General features: G+C 41.1%; 1 protein-coding gene across 1 annotated transcript; it reads right to left on the minus strand.

Moving 5' to 3' along the window:
• Nucleotides 1–20: 20 nt before the first annotated feature.
• On the minus strand, nucleotides 21–23458 carry HIGD1C (HIG1 hypoxia inducible domain family member 1C). Its single transcript, XM_075265705.1, has 4 exons — nucleotides 23354–23458; nucleotides 13363–13462; nucleotides 8129–8263; nucleotides 21–6585 (listed from the first exon to the last, which is right to left on the minus strand). Exons 2-4 carry the CDS (start codon nucleotides 13451–13453, stop codon nucleotides 6521–6523), a joined length of 291 nt encoding a protein of 96 aa, XP_075121806.1. The 5' UTR covers nucleotides 13454–13462; nucleotides 23354–23458; the 3' UTR covers nucleotides 21–6520.
• Nucleotides 23459–25395: the final 1937 nt, after the last annotated feature.

Below are 25395 nucleotides of genomic sequence, written 5' to 3' on the forward strand. Positions count from 1 at the left end.
GACAAAATAACACAACAACATTGTATGTATTAATATGATATTTAATAGTGCACAAATCAAACAATACAGCCTTACAACACAAAAGGTAAAACAGTCCCACAGTCATATATAGAATTTAGTATATATTATAGCTGGCTTATGTTACTGTAGTAATGACAAGGCTAAACAGACAAGAATACAATCATGTACAGTCCCTAGAGCCGCTTGTTCTGATGTAATAAACAAAAGGATCTATAGAAACTGCATCCATAAAGCTGCAATAAAATCAGAAAATAAAATGCCTCTTAAGTCAGCTGTTACTTGAAGTTGCGCTGTCCCCTGACTCGAAAATGACCAATTTATTGTGTATAGGCCTGATAATGGCACAAATCCCATCTGTGGGACCATACACAGTGCACATATTACTATCTGTAAAAGGCACTTTAACAACTACTGTAAATCTCCATATTTATTTCACAGAGTAAATATCGAGGAGCTGGGTGTCAGGAAGACCCTTAGGGCTCATGCACATGGACACCTTCGTACGGAGTCATAAGACCTGTGCAGATATTTTCCCCTAGATTCAGAATACTCTACCTTCAGACATATGAAATTTGAAGAGACATGGCGCAATTTCATGTCTGTTGGATTTTTATACCAAAAAACCTTGTGAACTTTTAGACGTATAGAAGTACAGTGAGGCCTTATGTACCTCTATAGTAACCCTATTACTACTCCATACAGGCTTGTACATGAACCCAAAAACCCAGACCAACCAAATTAGTCAGAATGAACTATGCCTTCAGTCTGCAAAGTGGCATGTAAAAATGTATAAGTCGATCAAATTTACACAATAGCATAAAGAGACAAAATGTAGTTTTGTCCACAATCTCCAAACAGCCATGGTCACATGCAATAAGGTGCGGAATGTCTTCTAAGGGTTATCCACCTTTTAAAATTGGATGGCCTACCGTCTAGACCCCAAAATGGAGCACTCGGACAACATTTTAGCTGTTTTCCAAGTGAGCGAGCACTGTAGGGGTCCCTCAAGTTGGCCCTCGTCTATCTTAAACAAAGACCATCAATTTTGAAAAGGTAGCTAACCTCTGTAATGTTCATTTGGTTAGATTCTCACAATTATTATTATACAATGACAAAGAAAGTCTCCAGTGAACCAAGTTCACAGCCATCAAAATGGTGACTGTGTATGCTCCATTATGGGCCCTTACACTCTATGAAGCCAGTATTTTCCAGTCGTGTCATACTAGGAATTTTCTAATAGTAAATTTTATTATTGGCCTGTATTCTGCCACGGATAATGGTGACCATTACGGTCTATTCTGCTCCATGGATCTGTCAGAAGCAGAAGCCTTGATGTACATGTGCACAGGCTTCTAAAGTGGACAAGTACGGCTATAGTGACGCTTCAGAACCTCAAGGAAGAGCACCTCACTCTCTGGACCTTGTAAGTAGGACTTATTTGAGAATAGGTTTTGCAATTTTCTTTGGTAAATCAAAGACTTAATCTATTGGCTACTCCAGGCAACTGCAACACTTTCCATTTGTACTAGTTTGATAATATTTCCCAGGACAAAAGATGATCATATTAGCAGTTTTGGTGTAGATTGGTATTTGCCCATGTTAACAGGCTGGCAGTGTGACCAAAGCGGACTATCCAGTAACCTACCAGTTATAATTGATACAGCGCAGTCAACACCCGGGGCCAGAAACTTTTGGCTCACTAGCTGTTCTAAAACTACAACCCTCAGCCTACGCCATTCACTTCTAAATATTCCAAAGAACAGCCAAAAGGTTGCAGACTCCTTCTCTACCCTGGGGAACAAAGGAGAACTTGTGCGTCATTTATATTCTGAATGTTTTTTGTATTATGTTGTGAATTATATTAGTGGGAGATACAACACCATCAGCTATGTAAAATAGCTTTAGGACTAAGGCCCCACGTTGTAGAAAAGCCGCTTTTTTTCAAATTTTGTTGCGTTTTTTTGAGCCAGTCAAAAGTGGTCAGAAAAGGAAAGTACTTACTGTACGCTTCTCCCTACCATTTAAATCCACTCCTGACTTTGGGTCAGCTTTTCTGTAAAGTGGGGCATCGGCCTAAAGGAACTTTCCAGGGCATGAACACTGATGATCTATTATTAGGATAGGCCATCAATGTGTGATCGCTGGTGGCCCAAAACCCTGCTCTACATACACACTCTCATATACAATGAAGTGGCTGGGCTTGGTACTACAACTCAATCTGAATGAGACCGAGAAGCAGTTGCAGACACAGCTGTCCATATAGATAAGCTGCTGTGTCTATGTATAAAAAATATTATACCCTAACCTTCACACTAATCTTTAGGATACTGTATACGGTATGTACTGTCTGTGCTACACAATACGATCACCTGTGTTGCCAGTATGCAGTTTTCCTGTAATTTTAAGGGCTACTGGCATGAAGCAACACGTCCGCACCCAGTGATCTGGGCATGTGAAGGCAGAGGTGTGAGATGACAGTGATCAATTTCCCACTTCCTGGTGCAGGCAATGGCAAGAACTCAGCAGCACCTTCTGAAAACATCAGAGAAATTTTCCTGCAAAATATTAGAAGTTTTCTAATTCCACCCATTAGTCTACTATGACCAAAAGGAGCTGAAAGCAAATATGTAAAAATATCTCGTAATATAAGAGTTGGACAACAATAATGTGAGCACTATTATTTGTACATGGCTGTGTTTGCCTGACAAGCCTGCCATTACTTGTAATGCTCTCTTTTTTGTTAGTCAAATAACTTCAATCACTGTTGATAAATTGTATTTGTTTTTAAGGGGCATGATATATCAGGTTCAACAAATTTCCAAAGGATGTTGTTGGTGTGTGTATGGTTAGGGCATCTGTGACTCAAGTTTGAGTTGATTTGACGAGTGTATTGAGCTGATCACATCTTAGTTTACAAAGACCAGACAAACATTTGATGATGGAAACAGTTGTGGTTGAAAGTCAAAGCTAGACTTTGGTTTTTCTACTGCAGCACCACCATGGATATATCCTTATGCAGTGCATGCCTAACAGTTTTCACTGATGTTGGTGTCCTTAAACTTGCATTCAACTACAGTAATTTAAGGGGCTGTAGTTTTGTATGTTTTGGGCTAAATGCTCTTCTGTCCAATGTCAAACTTTGACTTTTGACCACAGCGGCTTTTGTCTGAAGATGTTTTGGAAGCCTTTTCATATTGATAGGTGATCATGAAATCATCAGACCTTAATTCACCCATCAACTCGGGTCACTAAAGCCCATACCGGGTATACACAGACAATCAGTCCCCTTTGCCACTCTATCAAGTTTGATCTACCACTCCCCTAAAACAAATATATTTTAAGAACTGCACAAGTAATAATGTTTATCAACAGTGACACAAAAACTATAGAGGTATTTACGTTACTTTGTCCAGCTCCTGTACATAAGAAGTACAAAATGTCTGTGTATAGTCCCGCATCACAAATAACTATTCTTTAAAGGAATCCTCTAGATACAAAAAAAAAAGTGAATAAAATCCAAAAATAATTTTCAGCACTGCCTCCCCCCTAATTCTTCCATTCCCCGTTTACATGAATACAGCACGTGACGGCTGCTGCATCAGATCAGTGGCTGCAGCAGTCACGTTCCCTATTCCTAGCACTGTGCCTATGCAATGACAACCATGATGACAGTACAGTCGCTGAGTGCCTGGGGGGGTGGGTGGACAGATAAGTACTATATATATTTATTTTTTAATAGGTTTTGTTTTTTGGTTTTTTTTAGAAATATAACCAGTACAACACCTTTCAAATGGAGACATTCAATTCAAAAATCCTATATTACACATGTACATACCGTAAGTCTGTTGGCCTAGGACACGGATCACAATCCAACATTCTTTCCACACTTCACATAACCAGGGGTTAAAAATGAATACAAAAATATATTCTACTAGATAATTCAGTCACTCCGTAACCAGCGTTGGCATGTACTGTACAGAATTATACTTTTGGTTGCTTTTCCTTATGCAGCATCACGAAGAACTACGTAAGTGATTTATAAATATATTCTTCACCTTGCATTAACTGTTACGCACAGCCATGAAGCGACTAGGACGGCCAACATCTGACACAAGCACCAAAGGACATTCCATTGTACTGGTGGCTGGTGATGTACAATACACACACGATGACAGAACACATCACAGCTCAGTGCACTGTCCTACCACCACTGGGTATGATCTATGTATGCCAGATGATAAAGGGCTGAGTGTTCAGTCTATTAATACAATGATGGGGGGAAAAAAAATATGTTCTACTTTGCAATACTAAGAGTGTACATTCCATATGGCTAAGATGGGGCCCCTGGAGAGAGGGGCCCTTGTTAGTCATTAGGAACTGGTCCAAAGATAATAGAAAGGATATAGAGGAGGAAAACGGACTCTAGTCTCTTCTGTATTAGGGTTAAAACTGATAGCCTATGTGCAAAACCACATTGGTTATCCCTCTTCTTCTCCATACTAGTGCCTATAGGAAGGTGAGGCTACAGTACAAGCAGAGGACTCGCATAGACAGGAACCAGTCTAAATAAAGGACCCATAAGAAATAAGGTGAAGTCAAACATTAACAATGGCATTTATGTAGGGATGGAACTGATATTTTTAGAGGAGCTGAATACATTTATGATTGTATAGAGATTCTCTAAAATCACAATATTCATGGCCTATTTTTCGGATGGGACATCAGTAGCTGATGGTGGGGTCCAACTATTGACATCCCCACTAAATAGTTGTTTAAAGGGCTGTGGTGGGGGCTATGGCCAGCACTGCAGTCTCATTGTTGACACTTGGCCATCTACCTGCACGCCCTCTACTTAGTGGTGGTTCAGGGTATTGCCGCTGTATCCAGTTCACTTGTATTGTGTGTAGAGAGTCAGGCCCCCAATCATCTAATACTGACAGCCCATCCTCGAAATAGACCATCAATACGGTTATCCCAGAAAAGACTTTTAAAGCTTAAGATCTCTATATTGTGCTTTTACATTACCTACCATACTGTATCCTACCTAATAGAAGTATTTCTTATATATGGATGAGTTTTGCCTGTTCACGTAGTGCATGGTCAGCTATATGTCCAATTTGAAACGGAGCTGAGCTGCAGTAACATAGTTCAGCCACTATGACTAGGAGTAAGGGGCGTTGCCCCGAAACGCATCAGTCGATGGCGTGGTGGTCTTGACGGTGGGGTATGTTTTTGTGAAACAGTTCCTTTTTTTCCTCCATGTTGAATTTGCTCGTCTCGTGATCTAAAATTTTATGGACATTGAATTTTTTTTATTAAAAGCTAAGTTTTAGCAATAAGCATACTTACGTGCTGGATATACTTTGTTTTGTACTACATGGAGAATGGAGCTGTGCTTTTGGCTAAATGGTTTGTGTTAGTTGCGGCATTTGCTGGGAACAGCTGATTATTGGGGGTGCTGGGCATCGGACTCCCATCCATCTAATATTGAGGAGATCCTCACTATCACGCTCAACAACATTTTTAACCATTAGACTTCAGTTCACTTTTTGAAACAGGCGCTTAAGAGTCACAGCAAAGCCAAACTTGACAATACTTGTGACCATAAACCAGAGTCAGAATTACTGCTACAATAGTGCAGGCAATATCCATCCATACAAAAGGATTACTTTCTATGTGTACTAACCCCTTAGTGACCACTCTACTTGGGGCTTAAATTAAAGGGGTATTCCGGTCACTCAGAGCTGAGTGATGGACTTCAGTGGATAGGGGGTAACTTGTTTTCACCGTAGCATTTAAAGAGTCTTAAACTTCTTTATCTGCCAAATAGGCCTTGAATTTTGCGGGACCAATTGTATTTTGTAATGCCACCATTTTGTTTTTGATTCACCATATGGTACAAAATATGATAGGATAACTCACATTTGTATATTTGTTTTCATGTGTTATGACTTCTGCACAATATAGTAGTTATTTTAATAAATAAATGATATCTTCACATTACAAAACTTTTTTAATTAACATTTTTAATTTTCTATCAACTGTGCTGCAGGAGAGATTATTTTTTGCAGAATGCTTTAAAGTTTTCACTGGCATCATTCTGGGGTACAGTGTGGCATCTAAGGAGTCACATTACTGCGATAGGAGAAGTGATAAAGCATATTCATTTGTCCATTAAGGGACAATTCCTATAAATGAGCAAAAAAAAAAAAAAAAAAAGGTAAAATTAAAGTGTTTTGTGCTGGTGTAGTGCATCCCTCCACCTAATACTGGAAACAATTTTTGCACCATAAATTGGAAAATTCCAGGCAAACTGCAACTAGAACTATAAAAGCAGCCGATTTACTTTGACATCCTCACAATCAATAAAACGTCCTATATGTGGTATTGTTACAAAGTGAGAAAACAGATCTAAAACTCTATATGAATAAGCTTGTCCGGGGTTCAGAAGGTCGATTACCAGACAGGTCTACGGTGATACTGGATGCTTCCATTTACTTCATTCGTCCGAGTCATGATCAAATCTAGGCTTGATATATTCCTTATACATGGAATATAACACCCCTAAATCAGAAAAAGAGAGAGTCACACAAGGCCCAGGAATTCTGAATATTTTTTTATTTATTTATTTTTTTAAGAGATCAGTATTTTACTCAGCTAGTTGATTAAGGCTGAGGCCCCACAGTGCGGAAACGCAGCTTTTTCTGTTGCAGATTTTGCTGCGTTTTTTTGAGCTAAAGCCAAGAATGGACATGAATGGAATGGGAAATATATAGGAAGTTCTTATACTTCTATCTTTTGCTCAATCCACTCCTGGCTTTGGCTCAAAAAAAAAAAAACGCAACAAAATCTGCAACAGAAAAAGCTGTGTTTCCGCAGTGTGGGGCCTTAGCCTAAAAGTACTATACACCAGGCAATTTTATTTATTTATTTATTTTTTTAAACAAGCGAGTTGATGAGCAAATACCAAAGTGTCCTTTTACCTTAGAGGGAGTTTGTCACCAGGAGAATCAGCAATTTCAATTAAAACACTGATTTTCGTAAAAAATGGAACTGCAATGCAGAATACAAAATACATCTTTGGCAAGTGTAGAAGTCGCCCTACATGGTACGGTCATTAGTTTGATACTTATTTTCTTGTTGACAGACTCCCTTTAAGGGCTAGTTCACACATAAAAACCTCCTGGCTGATTTTGGTCCTGAAAAAAAACTGCTTTCTAATTAGGAAGCTTTTTTTTTTTACCTTGCCAAGCTTTTTTTGGAGCTTTTTTTTGTAAAAACCGCTTCCAAAAAAAGCCAGGCTGTTTTCCCCTCCCATAAAGTGAATGGGCTGAAAAAACCGCTAGCTTATTTTTGCAAAAAAACGCACGGAAAAAAAACCGCGCAGTTTTTGCCTCCCATTCACTTCTATTGCTTTCTTCAGGCGGAAAACGCCCGAAGAAAGGTCATGTCGCTTCTTTTTTGGGCTAGTTCACACGTGGGCAAAGGGGAGTTTTTTGACAGCGGACTTCGCTTCAAAATCAGCCCCTAATGGAGCCCTATGTGAACAGCTAGCTTTTTTTTCCCACTAGCTTTTTTTTTTCTGCTAGTTATTTTTCAGCTAGCAGAAAAAAGAAGCGACATGACCTTTCTTCAGGTGTTTTCCGCCTGAAGAAATAAATGGATACTGCAATACGCAGTGTTGCAGCCTTTACTAGAGAAAAAACATTGAACCGGACTACTGGATCCGCTACCAACAAGATCCCTTACATTACAATTACTAAACAATTCCAAGCCTTTGCTGGATCTATGGTGCGTTTCCTGGAATTTAGGAATTTCTATAATCTAAATGAATCATACATGTATCCCTGTCACACATTATATCTTCAGTGTCTGTTCACATGTTAGTTATCTTCCATGTATATGAAGGAGTCATCATTATTTTACAATATATTTAAAAAAAGAATAATGAATGACAATTTATTTTTATATCATTTTTCTAGAATTACTTGTCATATTGTGTCTGCTTACTAACCACTTTATTCAGGTAATTCTGCTGATCCTGTAATACAGAAGAGACATTCCCTGCCATATACAATTATATTACTGTATATGATGTATTACCTACCAAAAGTCATAGCACCAACAACAAATCCTTGGGCACCAACTCTCATATGAATAAGATGTACCGACATCTTCTGGTCCCCACGACTGCGGAGTTTGTAAAGGCCATAAGCCACCACTGCCATGAAGCCAGCCATCCCTATGAAAGAAAAGGAAAATGACATATTTATGTTGAATAAGTGTATTAAAGGGATTTTCAGGGATTATGATACGGATGACAGCATGGTGGCTCAGTGGATAGATAGCACTGCAGCCTTGCAGTGCTGGAGTCCTGCGTTCAAATCCTGCCAAGGACAACATCTGCAAGGAGTTTGTATGTTCTCCCCGTGTTTGCATGTGTTTCCTCCCACACTACAAAGACATACTGATAGGGAATGTACAAGGTGATCCCTATATGGGACAGTGACTGTAAATGTCTGTAAAGCACTGCAGAATATGATGGTGCTATACAAATAAGCATAATAAATGATGACCTATCCTTAATTCATCAGTACAAACAACACAAAAAAAATTAGACTTAACAGGAGACAGAGCAATGCCCATAAGATTTTCCTATCAATGAATTCATTGGAATGCCTCAAAAATAATGTTTTTTTTTTTTCTATGCTGCTAAACACAAGTACATTACCAAAAAAAGAATCCACCATCTGCATTTCAGGGACCAGGTAAGTAAATTAATATTCTCTGACAAAGCATGGATCACCCAAATGCTCACTGTGACAGCACGTACCAGGTGAGGTATGTCATTTAGCTTTTCAGACCTAGTAACAATTTAACTGTGCTACTGCAGTTCTTGTATGGGACAGGACCAGACAGTGTTAGCCTCCTCTTCTTTGTACCAGAACCTTGGGGGATCAATAACCCCATCACTAGTTCACCAGCTGCCCTTCTTCAGCCAGTTCAAACACCCCACAACGCCTGCCATTTTGGAGATACTGGGACCTAGTGGTCTAGCCATCATAATTTGGCCCTTGTCATAGTCACACAGATCCTTACACTTACCCATTTTATCTGCTTCAAACACAAAGTTCAACAGCGGACTGTTCACTTGCTGTCTATCTATCCCACAGTGTGACAGGTGCCATTATAACAAGATAGTCAATTATTTGCTTCACCTGTCAGTAGCTGCTAAGGCAGACAGGTGTACATATAAGCTGTACAATGCCATCCTATACGTCATTTTTTATTTTAGCAGTTCCAGATACTTTGATAAAAATCCCTGGGTTAGTTAGTGCAGAAAATGAGAGGACAACCTTTATATGCTGTGTTGTTTGCTATAACTATCTCAGATACTTGATGTCAGTCACCATGTGCCAGACTCTAGATGTCACATGCTGAGTGACATTAATACTTATCAGACAGATAAGTCCAGGATGCCACTTCATACATTGTATCTGCAGAACCATGTCCTCTTTATACCCCGTTAATATGACATGTTCCTGTAATAGCTCTGGTTCAGGAAGGTAAATACATGTCACCTCCTGAGTGACTCTTAAAAGTAAAATGGTCACTAACTTTTCCGACAACTTAGTCTCATTTAATACAACATGATTCTTGGCCAAAATTGCAGATTTATGCTCTAGAGCTCCTGCCACTAGGAGTTTCCCTTCTAAACTCCAGTTCTCTCCATTACTGGGGAAGTTTTGTGTCTATAGATGTTCACGCAGTGAATGCAGATGTGGAGGTTGTGAGGAAAATCAGCTCCTCTCATGTCGGCAGAATGCTTTGCCTGTGCAAAGGACTGAACATTCTGAAAAATCTCACAATGTAACAAAAGTTTAGTGCTTGAGTCTTCCTCTATCTGCTTGTGTGTGTGTGTGTGCAGAAGGAATATTATTCACAAGACAGCAAGCAGCTTTCCTGGCCATGCTCATAGGCTGCTCTTTTCCTGTGTCATGCCTGCATGTATTTGTCCTACATTTGCAGTTCAGTATTCCTGGATCTCCTATATGATGGTCATTTGGGCTTCTCTCAGCTATTTGTTATTGTAAGGTTACTCTTGGCAGAATTACACGTAAACAAACTAGTTATAAGTAGAGATGAACGAACAGCATTCGATCGAATTGGTATTCAATCGACTATCAGGCTGTTCGAGACATCCGATTCCAATCGAATACCACGTGGCAAACGCAGTAAAAATTCATTTCCCCTCCCACCTTCCCTGGTGCTTTTTTTATACCAATAACTGTGCAGGAGAGGTGGATAGGAAGTAGGAAAACGTAGGCATCGAAAAGAAAATAAATAAATAAATAAATATCTGGAAAAGTAATTGGCTGGCTAAGTCAGGAGACCACTTTATATGAATAGTGTATTTCAGATTCGGTTCATATGAGACTGTGAACTAGACAGGGATAGATGTACTGTACAAACAGCTCTTTGGAGCTCTATATACCTTCCTTGCCAGCCCGAGATACATGCAAGTGTACGGTCAATGCATTCCTATGGGAAAAAGTCAGCTCCCACATACCACAAGCTGCCAGTGATCCCAACTAGCATATGGTGCGCTGCCACAATGTTTTTGCATTGAATTTACTCTCGCATTTAGCTCTGGCTGGAAAGGTCTCATCACTTTCAAACTTCACCTGCAAGCACATCTTGTGGCAGCCCATTATATGCTAGTCGGGATCCCTGGCAGCTTGCGTTATGCAGGAGCTGCCTTTTTCTCATAGGAATGCATTGACCAGCGTTGATTGGCCGAATGCCATACAGTGTACAGCATTGGCCAATCAACGCTGGTCCTGCTGGAGGCTCGTCTGTGAGGAGGCGGAGTCTAAGATCGGTCCACAGCAGTCTCCATTGTGGTCCGATCTTAGGTGTAGCCGAGTTGAGCGCACAGCTCTACTACATCTCAGATGTAGCAGAGTTGAGTGCACAGCTCTGCTACATCTCAGGTATAACAGGGCTGTGTACTCAACTGTTACATCTGAGATATAGTAGAGCTGTGCGCTCAACTCTGCTATACCTGAGTTGTAGAAGAGCCTGTGTGCTTAACTCTGCTACATCCGAGAGGACTATTAGTAACTGTGAACCACTGTATTTTATGCAGTGTAACTACACAATGGGCGCTGTAGATAAACAGGTTAATATGCCTTTAATGTAGACAATTACAGTATATATGTCATAGTTCTTCATTTCAAAGCCATCATGACAAGCTCTGTTGGATATTAAAGTTACATTTCACCCGATCATGTCACTGCCATTTGTCAGGCTGGCTGTGCTCACTGCTAATTAGATGTGTTCAATATTATCATTATCTAAATAGAGATGATGAGAGAAATCTGTCGTTTCAATAAATACAAAAAGGCAAACTTCAAAGTCTATTACCAAGTATGCATTTCATATTAAAACTACAACTCTGCATAAGGACGAGTGTCAAAGCTGCACCCCCCCCCCCCCCATGTACTGCTATACAGAGACGTACAGAGATAGTCTCCTATAGAAATCTCTATAAATATGGTATCCAATGAAATATGTTACAATGTTTTTTTTTCTGTTGAATTTGCACATAATGTAATCACATTAATTGGCCCTGAGGGTTTGTCATGATTCTGTTTTTTCCCAGCTTCCACCAGATCGCCATAGCAGTGGGCCTCTGTTTTTTTTTTTTTTTACGCAGCAGAGATGCCACGGCAGTGACTGATCAAAGACATCTGCTACAAACACTACAAGTTTATGATGATATCTGGCATACTCTTGGCAAAATTGAAATTAAAAAAAAAAAAAAAAAAAAAAAGTGGGGGAAAAAGAAAGTGTCAGAGTTCACAAGTAATGGAATGGGACATAACCCTTCATCCGCTTATTTGCTGACGTGCTCATGTGTAGGCAGGAGATAATCAAACATCAGGGATCTATAGGGGAGACAAAATTACTTGGACCCCCCCTTGTTGGAGTGAGTTTTCAGTAGAGTCAGAGTTGATAATGTACAAACTTCAGAATAAAAAAATATGATATATATATTATATATCCAACCAAAGCCAGACATTACCATCTTACTACAGTAAATTTGGTATTAATAAGTACAGTATTATACATGAGCAGTTTATGGCATCAGAGTCACTGTAGTACTCAAAGCGTAGAAAAATGGAGGAATTGGAGACAGAGGCTTCCAGACTCCACAGTACTGGTTTTAAGGTAGAGTAATAAATATCTGTCAAGTTGATCCTGACCCAAAACCTCATTGCTGTTGTCAAAAATTACATAAAAATCTGTTTAGCTCAGTATTCCAACTGTATGTACGATGCGAGATATTATTCTGAGAGAGCTGACCAGAAAGCAATCCAGCTGTGCGGAAGACAGATGGTCAGCGGCAGTCTTATACATTTTACTATATAACAGCTGACTCCAGGGGCTGGTCTGCTCAGTATACAGAAACTGCAGAAAGCAAAGTTGTTACAAGAGAAAAGGGTATTTATGCAATAGGGGATTACAAAATGTCAAAGTTCACGCCTGCGCCTGGATTCTTTTTGAGGGTTTCGGTCCCCAAATTCGCTTGAAAAATGCATTCAGGACTTTTCTCTCCACATTTTTACACTTCTTTCATGTGCAAAGCAGGCAGAAACCAAGAAGACCCCATTATAGGTTTTCGTGACTAAGCCTTTTAAGCTGATTGGGTTTCCGTTTTTTCAGGTTACCAAGTGAACCCAAAGAACAGAGAGCCTAATGCACACGTGAACCTAGCGTAATACATTAGCTTCCATACCCTCACACTAAAGCAAATAAAATGCTGCGGAAAAAACTGTGGCAGCAACGCATTGCATTTTTCTCAGCAGTGTTTTTCACTGAAAATCTGCAGAATTTTCCTTTGTGGACTTTCTGCCTCTATTATACCTATGCAGAAAGAAAAACTGCATCTTTTAAATTGCACCATTTACTTTGCAGATTTCTCTCTACAATGTGTAGATGGGATTAACCAGAATCCCATCCACTTTGTGGGTAGTGTTTTCGCAATGTGGAGCCCCATTAAGGAAACATTTTCCCTATCCATAGGGTATAAAATAAGGATTAAATCCACCAGGAACTCCAGCAATGAGGGGGCTAAAAGTCCCCCTAAAGCCTCCTTGTGAACGGTGCGCCAACGCACTTGCATGACTGATGTTCCATTCATGGCAATGGAGCACCAATGATGGAGCTGATCTAATAAATAACAGACCAGACTCTACCCTGTGATAAGCATGGAAAACAAGTGACACACAGCAGAACTAATAAAATGTACTACAGGATGAATATACATTACTTTACCTATAGGGACAAAAGGAGATTCCTTAGACTTCTTGATCAGCTTGCTAGATGTCGAGTCTCTTTCTGAGGGTGTCCATCCTTCTGAAGACATGATTGCTTTCTATATGGAAGAAGAAATCATTATGAAATAAAGTAAAACTTCTTTGCTCCTCAGTCTATCCATTTCCATAGCTTACATTCTGAAACAATACAGATATAATACTACATGTTATTACCTAATAGGATGGCAACATAATGCAACAGATCTAGTGGGGTGGGGGTGGGGGTCTACAGCATTGGGGCAATATTTCTATTGACTCCACCTGACAATGGACAATTAAATATATAGTCAATAACAGATGATGTTGACTATACACATAGAGTTGTTAAAAATAAATAAATAAGTGAACCCTTTGGAATTCCTTGAATTATTGTAGCAATTATTTTCAGTGCATCATATGCTGGCATTGTCCCTTCCCCTCGCAGTTGGGGTTCCTCAGGGCTCGGTCCTAGGCCCCTTTCTCTACACAGCCTTTATTGGACAAACCATCACCAGATTTAACTTCCGGTACCATCTTTATGCTGACGACACCCAACTATATATTTCATTCTGTGACATCACTCTTGCACTAATGCAGAACACAAGTGACCGTCTCTCTGCTGTCTCAAATATAGTGTCTTCACTCTATCTGAAACGGACTCTCTCAGACTGAACTGCTTTTTCCACCATCTATTAGATCTGTCCCTGATATATCCATTGCAGTATCTGGCCTTACCATAATCCTAGGCAGCATGCCCATTGCCTCAGGGTTATTTTTCACTCAGAACTTTCCTTCATCCCATATCCAATCACACACATGCTCATGTCATCTCCAGAATCCGCCTTTTCTTTACCACAGAAACATTAAAGACCTTTATTGTTGCTCTCGTTTTGTCTCGCCTTGACTACTGTAACTCCTTACTAATCGGTCTTCCCCTCACTAAACTCTTCCCTCTTCAATATATTCTGAATGCAGCAGCTAGGCTCATCTATTAGTCTAGACCAGACCTGGGTAAAGCCCGGTCCCCGGGCCATATCCGGCCCTCTGACTGAATCAGTCCGGCCCGCACAGCTTGACTAGGAGTGGCGTGTCTATGAGGCGTGTCTTAGTGCCGGCAGGAAGATGGAGACATGGGGTGTGTCATAAGGTATTGAGAGATGTAAGGTGAGATGCAGGCTGAAGAGTGTGTGTGTGTGTGTGTGTGTGTGTGTGTGTGTGTGTGTGTGTGTGTGTGTGTGTGTGTGTGTGTATCTATCTATATGTGTCTTTCTGTGTGTGTGTGTGTCTTTCTGTGTGTGTGTGTGTCTTTCTGTGTGTGTGTGTGTGTCTTTCTGTCTGTATGTGTGTGTCTTTCTGTCTGTATGTGTGTGTCTTTCTGTCTGTATGTGTGTGTCTTTCTGTATGTGTGTGTCTTTCTGTCTGTATGTGTGTGTCTTTCTGTCTGTATGTGTGTGTCTTTCTGTCTGTATGTGTGTGTCTTTCTGTCTGTATGTGTGTGTCTTTCTGTCTGTATGTGTGTGTCTTTCTGTCTGTATGTGTGTGTCTTTCTGTCTGTATGTGTGTGTCTTTCTGTCTGTATGTGTGTGTCTTTCTGTCTGTATGTGTGTGTCTCTGTCTGTATGTGTGTGTCTCTGTCTGTATGTGTGTGTCTCTGTCTGTATGTGTGTGTCTCTGTCTGTATGTGTGTGTCTCTGTCTGTATGTGTGTGTCTCTGTCTGTATGTGTGTGTCTCTGTCTGTATGTGTCTCTGTCTGTATGTGTCTCTGTCTGTATGTGTCTCTGTCTGTATGTGTCTCTGTCTGTATGTGTCTCAGTAACCTAGGGACAGAGATGGAAGGGGAATGTTATAATAGGGCAGAGATGGCAGATGGAGGGGGGGGGGGACATGAAACTGGGGGAGAGATGGAGAGGGGGCATAAAATGGGGCAAATAAAGGGGGATATGAAACTGAGGGAGAAATGGAGGGGGGGACATGAAACTGGGGGTAGATGAAGAGGGCACTTAAACTGGGGAGACATTAAACTGGGGACAACTGGAGGGGGCATTAAACCGTGGAGGAAGCTGTAGGGAGACCTGTCTGCCTCTAGATGCCCCCAGTTTAATGTCACCCTCCAGCTACCCCTACGGTTTATTGTCTGCTTCCAGCTTCCCGATTTTAATGTACCCCTCTAGTTGCCGCCAGTTTCATGTCCCGCTCCAGCTGTCAATTTATTGCCCCCCTCCAACTACCCCCACTGTTTAATGTCCCCCTCCAGCTGTCCCAGCTTCATGTCCCCTCTAGTTTCCACCAGTTTATACTGGGGCACAAGGAAAGGGACTTAATACTGTGGGGCAGTTGGAAGGGAACTTTATAATTTGGGGACATATAATGTACGGGTGACTGTAGGAGGATTATACTGTGTGGGGGCACATGGAAAGATGATTGGGAATGGGCGGAGTCAACATAGAAGTGGGTGGAGCTAAATTTTCCGTGGCGCGGCCCTCTAGCATAGTTTCAATTTCTTAAGAGGCCCCATGGGAAAATTAATTGCCCACCCCTGGTCTAGACGCTACAGCGATGCCTCTAGTCTGTGCCAGTCACTACATTGGCTCCCTGTTCAATACATAATACAATATAAAGTTATCCGTCTCATCCACAAGGCTCTCCATAATGCTGCACCTCTCTACATTTCCTCCCTCATCTCTGTCTTAGCACCCAACCCGTGCTCTTCGTTCACTCAATAGCCTAAGACTTACATCCTCTATTATCAGAACCTCCCATGCTTGTTTACAAGACTTCTCCCGAGCTGCACCACTTCTCTGGATTGCTCTACCCCGGACAAACAGATTAACTCCCAATTTCTACAGCTTCAAACGCAAACTTAAGACATATCTTTTCATACAGGCCTATCCAAATTCCTAATGTAAAGCCTTCTGTAGTTAATCCCTAAATCTAACCCTCCACTGTTCACACTCCAGCATTAACCCACAGGATATGATGCCGTATCAGACTAACTTTATATGTCAAAAACCAGCAAAAATGTACGAGCACAAATAGATACAGAGCCTTGTTTTTACAAGGAGTGCACTAATAGCAACAGAATAGTCAATACATATTTTAGCACTGATGCCACATTAAAACATAACATTTATTATTTTTTAAAAAATTGTTCTATGTAAAAAACAAACAAGTGCAGTCACTATAGTTGTATATATGACAGAAAGGATATTGTTTATGGGCAATTGACCTATATTCAAAATTGTTTAAACATAGGATAACCCTTGCAATAGACAGTCACACATAGGTAAAAAAGTGGAACAGTCTTACCAGAGTTTCAGCAGGAGTCAGTTGATACACAGAGAAACGCCAGGTGGTAAGGAATATACCCTACTGACCGGGCCCTGGCTCCCATAGACTCCCGCCCTAACAAGGGCAGTCCCAAGCTTTCCCTGGTTGACGGCCCTATTTGTCCCTTGTTTCCCGAAGCTGTTATGCGCCATTCATCAGGGGACTCATACAAATTCTTAATGCAAGGATACTGCAAAATAGCTGCCTAAATAAATAGGTAAATAGGTCCGCCCACAGTGGTAGGTCTACCTTCAGCATCTAGCATCCTAGCTGGCTAACACCATAGTGACAGTGGTAACAAAAATTGGTTCCTTACCTTGCCTTAAAAAGCCGCACGGAACCACACCTCCTGACGCTGAGTACTCAGCATGTATTCTATGTTCGTGCCGTTACGGCGCACACTGATGACGTAGCCCACGCGTCATAACATAGAACGCCTTACTGAGCCAAAGGGACGCGCGAGAACCTGATCCCAGAATCTCGCGCATGCGCATTGGCAAGAAGAACGCCAATCCTGGCACTGGCATGCAAGAAAGGAACAGTGGTTCCCCAATAACATCGTTCCTACCCGCCCATATAGTGCCGCGTCATCAAGGGGCGGGACCAGAAGGAAACACGTACCAATACACCAGCTGTTAACCCCAGCACATAGCCCTACTTAAACAAACAATTGCAATAAGGATATGTAAATTAGTGTATCATGCATGTCAGTCATATGCTCAATAAGCATTTAATAGGCAAGTTCATACCATTTGATTAACGGCTAGAATAACGGCTAGAATAATAAATATTTCCACAACATGAAAAGAAAAAGAAAAAGAAAAGGAACGGAATACATATTAGCTAAGCCTACTAAATGAAACAACAAAAATTTAGTTGTTCATTAAGGCCCCGAGGACTTTCCGTCTTCAGACGGAAGATCCATTCTGCTTCCCCTGGTAAAGTACTCCTATGCCAATCTCCCCCTCTAGGATGAATTTTAACCATATCAATACCGGTGAAACGCAAACAGTTAACTTTATATGTCCAGGCACCATCTGCACATTAAAGAATACGGACTGTAGACAGCTCATACAGCTTTATTTATGTGTAATGAAAAATAACCTCCATCACAAAAATGGCTGGACCCCTTTATAAGCAATGCTATCTCCGATGCAGCCCTGCTTCCTCTTGCGTCACCCCCCTCTACCTTATATATTAGAAGTGCTCAATTATAGACAAACAATATAAATAAATTTATAACACATGAATAGTTGTATTGGTCGTGTCTGTTGTTGAGCATATTTTATTGATGCCTAATTTGAATGAAAACGGAAGCAAATGGACAGCCATCCGTTTACAGAGTCAATGATCCTGTTTCTGTAAATTTCTTTTGTAGGGCACAAAAGTATGTATATAGAATGTCTGTCTTCTGTCCTACCAAAAAAATGGACAAAAACATATAATTTTTTTATATTCCTATATTAGAACATGAACATTGAATATTTTAAAGGCATGAAATAAAAGACAACACAATTTATCAAACAAAACCGCATTCAGGGTTAGTTAACAAGGGCAAAAGGGAAAGTGCAGGGTATTCCTGCAAGTCTCTCAGTCTGGCAACACAGGAGTTACTGTCCTCAAACGCCCTGGCTGCTTACAGGCTGAGAGGTAGGAAGTGTGACAGCCCCTTATCAGCGGCTTCTAGCAACACACAGGCCTGATGGAGAATGTACAATCGAAACGGAGGCCTTCACAATGGATGTTGCAGCAAAATATCACAGATATTATAATATAAATATCCAGTGCTACTGCAATGACTGTATTCACGTGATTAGTATTACTAATCAAAGCCCTGCACCCTTAATCTGTTCTGCAAATGAGGACATGTTCAGGTCAGAGTCCTCATCCATCTGAATGTGAGCCAAATCCTGACTCTTTATCAATACAAATACTAAGTAGCCATAGAGCTGCTATGTACGGCTGGCACCACGGCATTGACGTCCGGACCCTTTCATTCTATTGTCAGTACTGGGTAGGAATCTGACACAGCACCAGCGGGAGGGGAGAAGTGGGAAGGGAGGGGGGGGGGGGCGGGTACGCTAACACAGACAGCGTTTCCATAGTGGAATTTTCCAGGCTTCTAGAAGGACAAAATGGAGAGTGTGATTATCCAATGACGCCTTCCTTGCCCTTATACTACTGTGTCACTTTGGCAGATCTGCCATTCAGTCTACAAATGATGCTAGGTTCACACTAGTGTTGCCTCTCCATTGTTCTGGTCTGTTGTAACATGCAGAGTCCGATGGACCACACTGACCAGAATGGGTCTGTCATTTTAAAACTGAATCCAGTGGAGAAAAAGTGTCTGTACAGACACTTTTTACGTCACCAAATTTTCAGGAGTTTCTGCATCGGAGACTCCTGCACAGGTGTGAACATAGCCTGAACTTGCAATAGTGTTATATTATTAAAAACAATGTTTTGGTAAGAATAAAGCTATAGGTAAATATCTATAAATATGCAACATTTGCAAAACTTAAAGTGACAGTGGATTATCATATAGTCTGGATTCCTAGATTGTACAGAAAAAAATGCCACAATTACCTGCAAGGAGGTAGATACTAATATATCTTACATTTCTCTCCGCATTTTATACCCATTTCGAGTGGAAATCCGGCAGACTACATTAGTCTATGGGGCCCACGGGTTTCTGAAGGCAAACCCTTTTTTAAGCGGATTATGTTTCCCGAATGGAAACCTGAACACAGGTGTGAACCTAGAGTAATATGGAAAACTAAAAATGGGCTTCTCAAAGAGGTGGATTTTGGAGAGGCTTCACTGTATATATAGTTATTAAATATATGAATATTTCCATTGCACCACAAAGAGACGTTCTCTATCTTCAGGAACCATAGATGTATAGATCAATAAACAAATCTTTCTTTATCCACTGTTACCCTTAGGCTCCGTTCTCACGGAGTAACGCGCCACTCATTTAGACACGTAAACATGTGTCAGAGCGAAGCACTTCAAAACAGATCCCATTGACTTCAATGGGTGCCGACTTACGCGCGCTACACATTGAAATCAATGGGAGGCTTTATAACCCATTGATGTCAATGGGTAGCGTGCGTAAGCCGGCACCCATTGAAGTCAATGGGATCTGTTTTGAAGCGGCTCGCTCTGACATGTGTATATGTGTCTAAATGAGTGGCGCGTTACTCCGTGAGAACGTAGCCTAAGGCTGAGTTCACAGAGTTTTTTGGTCAGCAAACTGACTCAAATTCCTCCTCCAAAAAACGCCTCACTATAGGACTGTATGGTGAGGCGTTTTTTGGAGGAGGAATTTGAGTCAGTTTCCTGACCAAAAAAACACTGTATGAACTCAGCCTTATTTGCCATTTCAGCCCATGTATAATCACAGGCTATAAAATTGCTGCATCATTTGACCAAGGCAAATACTTGGTTTATGTGGCTATGACTATAAGGGCCCATTCACACGGAGTAACTTCCCGCGTGACCTGGCACGTACACACCGTGTGAGATTTTGCAGGCCGTATACGCTCCCATTGACTTAAAAAAAAAAAAAAAAAAAAAAAAAAAAAAAAGCCACTGTTCGGGGCAACACGGTGGCTCAGTGGTTATCACTGCAGCCTTGAAGCGCTGCAGTCCTGGGTTTGAATCCTGCCAAGGACAACATCTGCAAGAAGTTTGTATGTTCTCCCCATGTTTGCATGGATTTGCTCTCATACTCCAAAAGACATACGGATACAGAAAAATGTAGATTGTGAGCCCTATACGACTCCAAAAAAAAAAAAAAAAAAAATGTTTATTTTCGTTTTTCACCAATCTGTTTTAGGGGTTTTTCCCCCCCCCCTTTCCCCTGCTTCATTCTGAACATGCGCAGAGGAAAAAAAAAAAAAACGGATTGCGAAACAGACACAAAACTGATTATTATCTGTTTGTAATCCACTTTCCATAGACCTCAATGTTAAAGAAAAATGAATTGGTTGCTGTCCGTCTGGAATCCTTATTTTTTGAATGGAGAAGTCCTGCAAGTCCGATTTTTCTCTCTGTTCAAAAGAGTGGATACCAGACGGAAATGCTCCACCTGCACCTGCAGATGGTTTTTACATGTATTGAAATCAATGGGTTTTAAAACGAACCGCTTGAAATCAGCTTGTGAGGATTTTGAGACGGTTTCAAAAGCTAATTTCGTGTGGAGAGCCTCACACAACTGAGGTGCAAAACGGCCGAGAAAAATGTAAATCTTTCACAGCAGTCTTACACCCGAAGGACATCCTTTTTCACAAATCCCCTTCAAATTTGAGTGTAAGTAGAGGTCGTGAAAACTGACAAAATAGGACGTGTAGCTACAATGTATCATCAAAACGACAGTCATGAGAATAATCCCCAGTCACTTGAATTGAATAAAAAAATTAAAAAAAAAACACTTCACACAGCCATTAATCACTGTCGTATTATATAGCTTGAATCCAAACTTCTGCAATTGGTTAAACTGCTGTAATCTACCAGATTACTCTGGGACGTTGATGGATGGATTGTTGGTACAAATGATTGACTCATGACTCACGGGGAGCGTCCGAACCTTATCTTATGCATGGTCAGGTTAGGAACTGGCATAGATTTCCATTATACCCAACGCCAGAAAACTGGCACCACCGTATCATCCCCCTACGCCAGAAAACTGGCATAGAGAGAGATTGATAGATTTACGATACACATTTTGAATAAATCAGAATGTTATACCATATAACAACGGTGTGTAAGAGTTTAAATATAACAATAAAGAATTATTGTTTACATTTTTTTTTTATATTCTTATATTAGAACATAAACACCAAATATTGTAAAGACATGAAACACAAGACAACGCAATTTATCAAACAAAACTGCATTCGAGGTTTGTTAACAAGGGCAAAAAGGAAAGTGCAAGGTATTCCTGCAAGTCTCAGTCTGGCAACACAGGAGTTACTGTCCTCAAACGCCCTGGCTGCTTACAGGCTGAGAGGTAGGAAGTGTGACAGCCCCTTATCAGCGGCTTCTAGCAACGCACAGGCCTGAAGGAGACTGTGCTACCGAAACTGAGGCCTTCACAATGGATGTCGCAGCAAAATATCAAAGTATATACCCAGTGCAACTGGAATGACTGTATTCACGTGGATCCCTATATTACTAATCAAAGCCCTAACTCTTTATCAATACAAATACTAAGTAGCTAGAGAGGGGCTATGTGCAGTTGGCACCACAGCCGAACCCTTTCATTCTATTGTCAGTATTACAAAATCATTAAAATGGATAACACTGTTTTAAGATATGGGACAGCTCAGTTACCAGTCTACATGGACGAAGACAATACACTGAGCCTATTATAACGTACAGTCTACCAAGATATTACAGTATAGTATGTGGTCTACCAAATGTTGTAGGTGGACAGTGGCTATCTCTGCCCTATGTCACAGTGGGCACCTCTGGACGCACCAGCACCACAACTTTCTAGAGGAGAAGGAGGGGGGGGGGGGGGTTATCAAATACCCCCAGAGAGAGGTCACAGCTTGCTGGGCTCATAACACTATAGGGCAGAGATGTTTTGATGGATGCTTCGCACTTTGTGAGAAATAAACAACTCCCACCAGGCACTCACCTTCCTTATACACCCCTCTATATGGCGCTACCCCCACCAGAGTTCATGGCTCCATGTAAATATCACCAACCAGGAACTCCAGCAGCAGCAGCAGCTTCAACAGCACATCCTGCCTTTGGCTATTGTGAAAGGAGGCAAAATAGTCAGAGGACCCTTCATCAGGTCTATAGACTCTTCAGAGACACTATGGGAGGGGGGGTCATGTTTGGTGACTGAACAAACTTTGTGCACCCCAGATCGCACCATGAACAGCACGGTGAAACTTAAATTATGGATACTGTAGTAACCCTATATATATATATATATATATATATATATATATATATATATATATATATATATATATATAAAAACAATAGCACCCTAAACTATTAGCCAACCATATACAATAGCACCCTAAACTATTAGCCAACCATATATAATACCGTAGCACCCTACACGATTAGCCCACTATATATAATAGCACCCTACACTATTAGCCCACCATGTATAATAGCACCCTACACTATAGGTGTGCTTAAACATCTAACAGACTTCAGGCACCCAGCAAACTTGTACATTCAATAGACACTACTATTGATTCGTAAAGGAGTAAGACTTGGCTCTCATATATATGACAGGCCACAGCTGTTATATCTGCTTCTTACTACCATAGTCATACATAGAATACTGATAAACACTGGCATAGTCCAGCAACAACCAGGAAAGTGTCAGACAATGCAATAATTCAGATATTGTATATACCAAGACCAAAACAAGTGCAATGTCTAGAAGAACTACAGGTCCCAGCCTGTCCTGCCAGCCAGTCTGACAGGAGCTGAGGGTCCATAACCAGCAATAGTCAGCTGTAATAACTTGTTACAAGGTAAAGGAAGTCATAATGGTTGTATAGTAGCCCCATAGCGCTAGGAGAATGAATGACATCCTCTGCATCCGCCATTACTAGGGCTATGTGCCCCTGGGGATCACATGAAGGAGTTATAACGTTAGGCCCACCTGCAGCTGTCCTGTCCGTGCCCTGCACTGCTCCGAGCCGATGCCAAATAAATCCACTGCACAGCTACTTCACGGCGGCGACAGCTGCCGGGATCCAGTGACGTCACCGCAATGCCGCAGCCAATCGGAAGGCGAGAAGCTCGTGTGCTCCTGGTGTAGAGGTGACTGTGTATGCGCATCCTCGTATTATTGCGCGGTGCGCAGGCCTCAGCCCTCAGAGACACCACTGCAGCCACCTATTATGGCTTATTACGTCATATATAATCCGCACACATGACTTTATCTGTATGTAGTCATTTTAAAGTCTACAATGATCCAAATTATGTCAGGGTCTAGTATACAGTTAAAGGGGATGTATACTTTCATTAAAGGGGATGTCTACTTTCAAAACAATTTTGAGAGACAAATGTTATTTTCTGTATAATGAAAAGTTGTACAATTTTCTGATATACTTTCTGTATCACCGCCTCACAGTTTTTATCATTCATTCAGTTACTCCTACTGGACACCATTGTGACCATGGTCATGTGATCTACGGTCCATGGTCATGTGATGCATACACAGGTGTACAGCTCGTTATAATCACATCACAGTAATCAGACATCTGCCTGGTAACGATCTGTGCACCTGTGTGCTCATCACATGACCATGGACAATAAATTACATGACCATGTTCACAAATGTGACCAGATGTTTAAAGATGGCGGCTTCTTGGGAGTGGGCGGCCACCGTAGTCGCTGAGTCTCTGCTGTTTTATACCACAAAGATTGTGATACCTCCTAGTGTCATTCAACAAGGTGGGGGGTGAGAAATACAGTAAGTGAGAAGAAGAGACGACAGGCAAACTGCTGAAACAGTAAGGCGGCACAGGACATCCCGCAGCAAAAAAGCGCTGTGGGAAAAACTGCGGTGGCCTCGCATCGTGTTTCTTACAGCAGTGCTTTAGACAGAAAGTTTGCAGAGTTTTCCTCAATGGACTTTCTGTTACAATTATACCTATGGGGAAACTGTCGGTGTTTCTGTAGGTATAATTGATATGCTGCGATTTTCAAAACTGCGCCAGTTTTGGAAATCATGGCGTATCTGCACCATAGCTTTTAATGCAAAGTGGGCATGGGATTATCTAGAATCCCATCCACTTTTCTCTTTTTGTAAAACGCCGCAATTTTTCCCACGGTGTTTCTGCCACGGGCAAATCGCAACGTTTCGGTCTTGTGCGGCCCCAGCCTGAGATGGAAAACCCCTTTAAAGAGGACCTTTCATCAGATTGGACACAGGCAGTTCTATATACTGCTGGAAAGCTGACAGTGCGCTGAATTCATTGCACTGTCGGCTTTCCAGATCTGTGCCCTGGAGACTTCTAAAGTGGCCAGCAATGAGTCCAGACCTGAATCCCATAGAACACCTGTGGAGAGATCTCTTGATGGCAGTTTGGAGAAGGCCCCCTTCACATCTCAGGGACCTGGAGCAGTTTGTCAAAGAAGAACGGTCTAAGGGTGCATTCACACTGAGTAAACGCTAGCTTATTTTGTAGAGTAAAATTACACTTGTAAATTTTGCTATCCCATTGACTTCAATGACATTTTACAGGTGTATTTTTACAGGCGTATTTTTTACAGGCGTATTTTTTACAGGCGTATTTTTACACTTGTAAAAAAATATCATTGAAGTCAATGGGATAGCAAAATTTACAAGTGTAATTTTACTCTACAAAATAAGCTAGCGTTTACTCAGTGTGAATGCACCCTTAAATTCCAGCAGAGCCTTGTAAGAAACTCATTGATGGTTTCCGGAAGCGGTTGTTCGCAGTTATTTTGTCTACAGGTTGTGCTACCAAGTATTAGGCTGAGGGTGCCAATACTTTTGTCCGGCCCATTTTTGGAGTTTTGTGTAAAATGATCAATGATTTGACTTTTTTTCATTCGCTTTTGTGTTTTTTCATTGCAAGCAAAATAAATGAAGATATTAATACCAAAGAGTTTGTGCTTGCAATCATTTTCTGGAAGAAACTGAGTATTATCTGACAGAATTGCAGGGGTGCC

This window comes from Leptodactylus fuscus, chromosome 2 (assembly GCF_031893055.1).
Source record: "Leptodactylus fuscus isolate aLepFus1 chromosome 2, aLepFus1.hap2, whole genome shotgun sequence".
NCBI lineage: Eukaryota > Metazoa > Chordata > Amphibia > Anura > Leptodactylidae > Leptodactylus > Leptodactylus fuscus.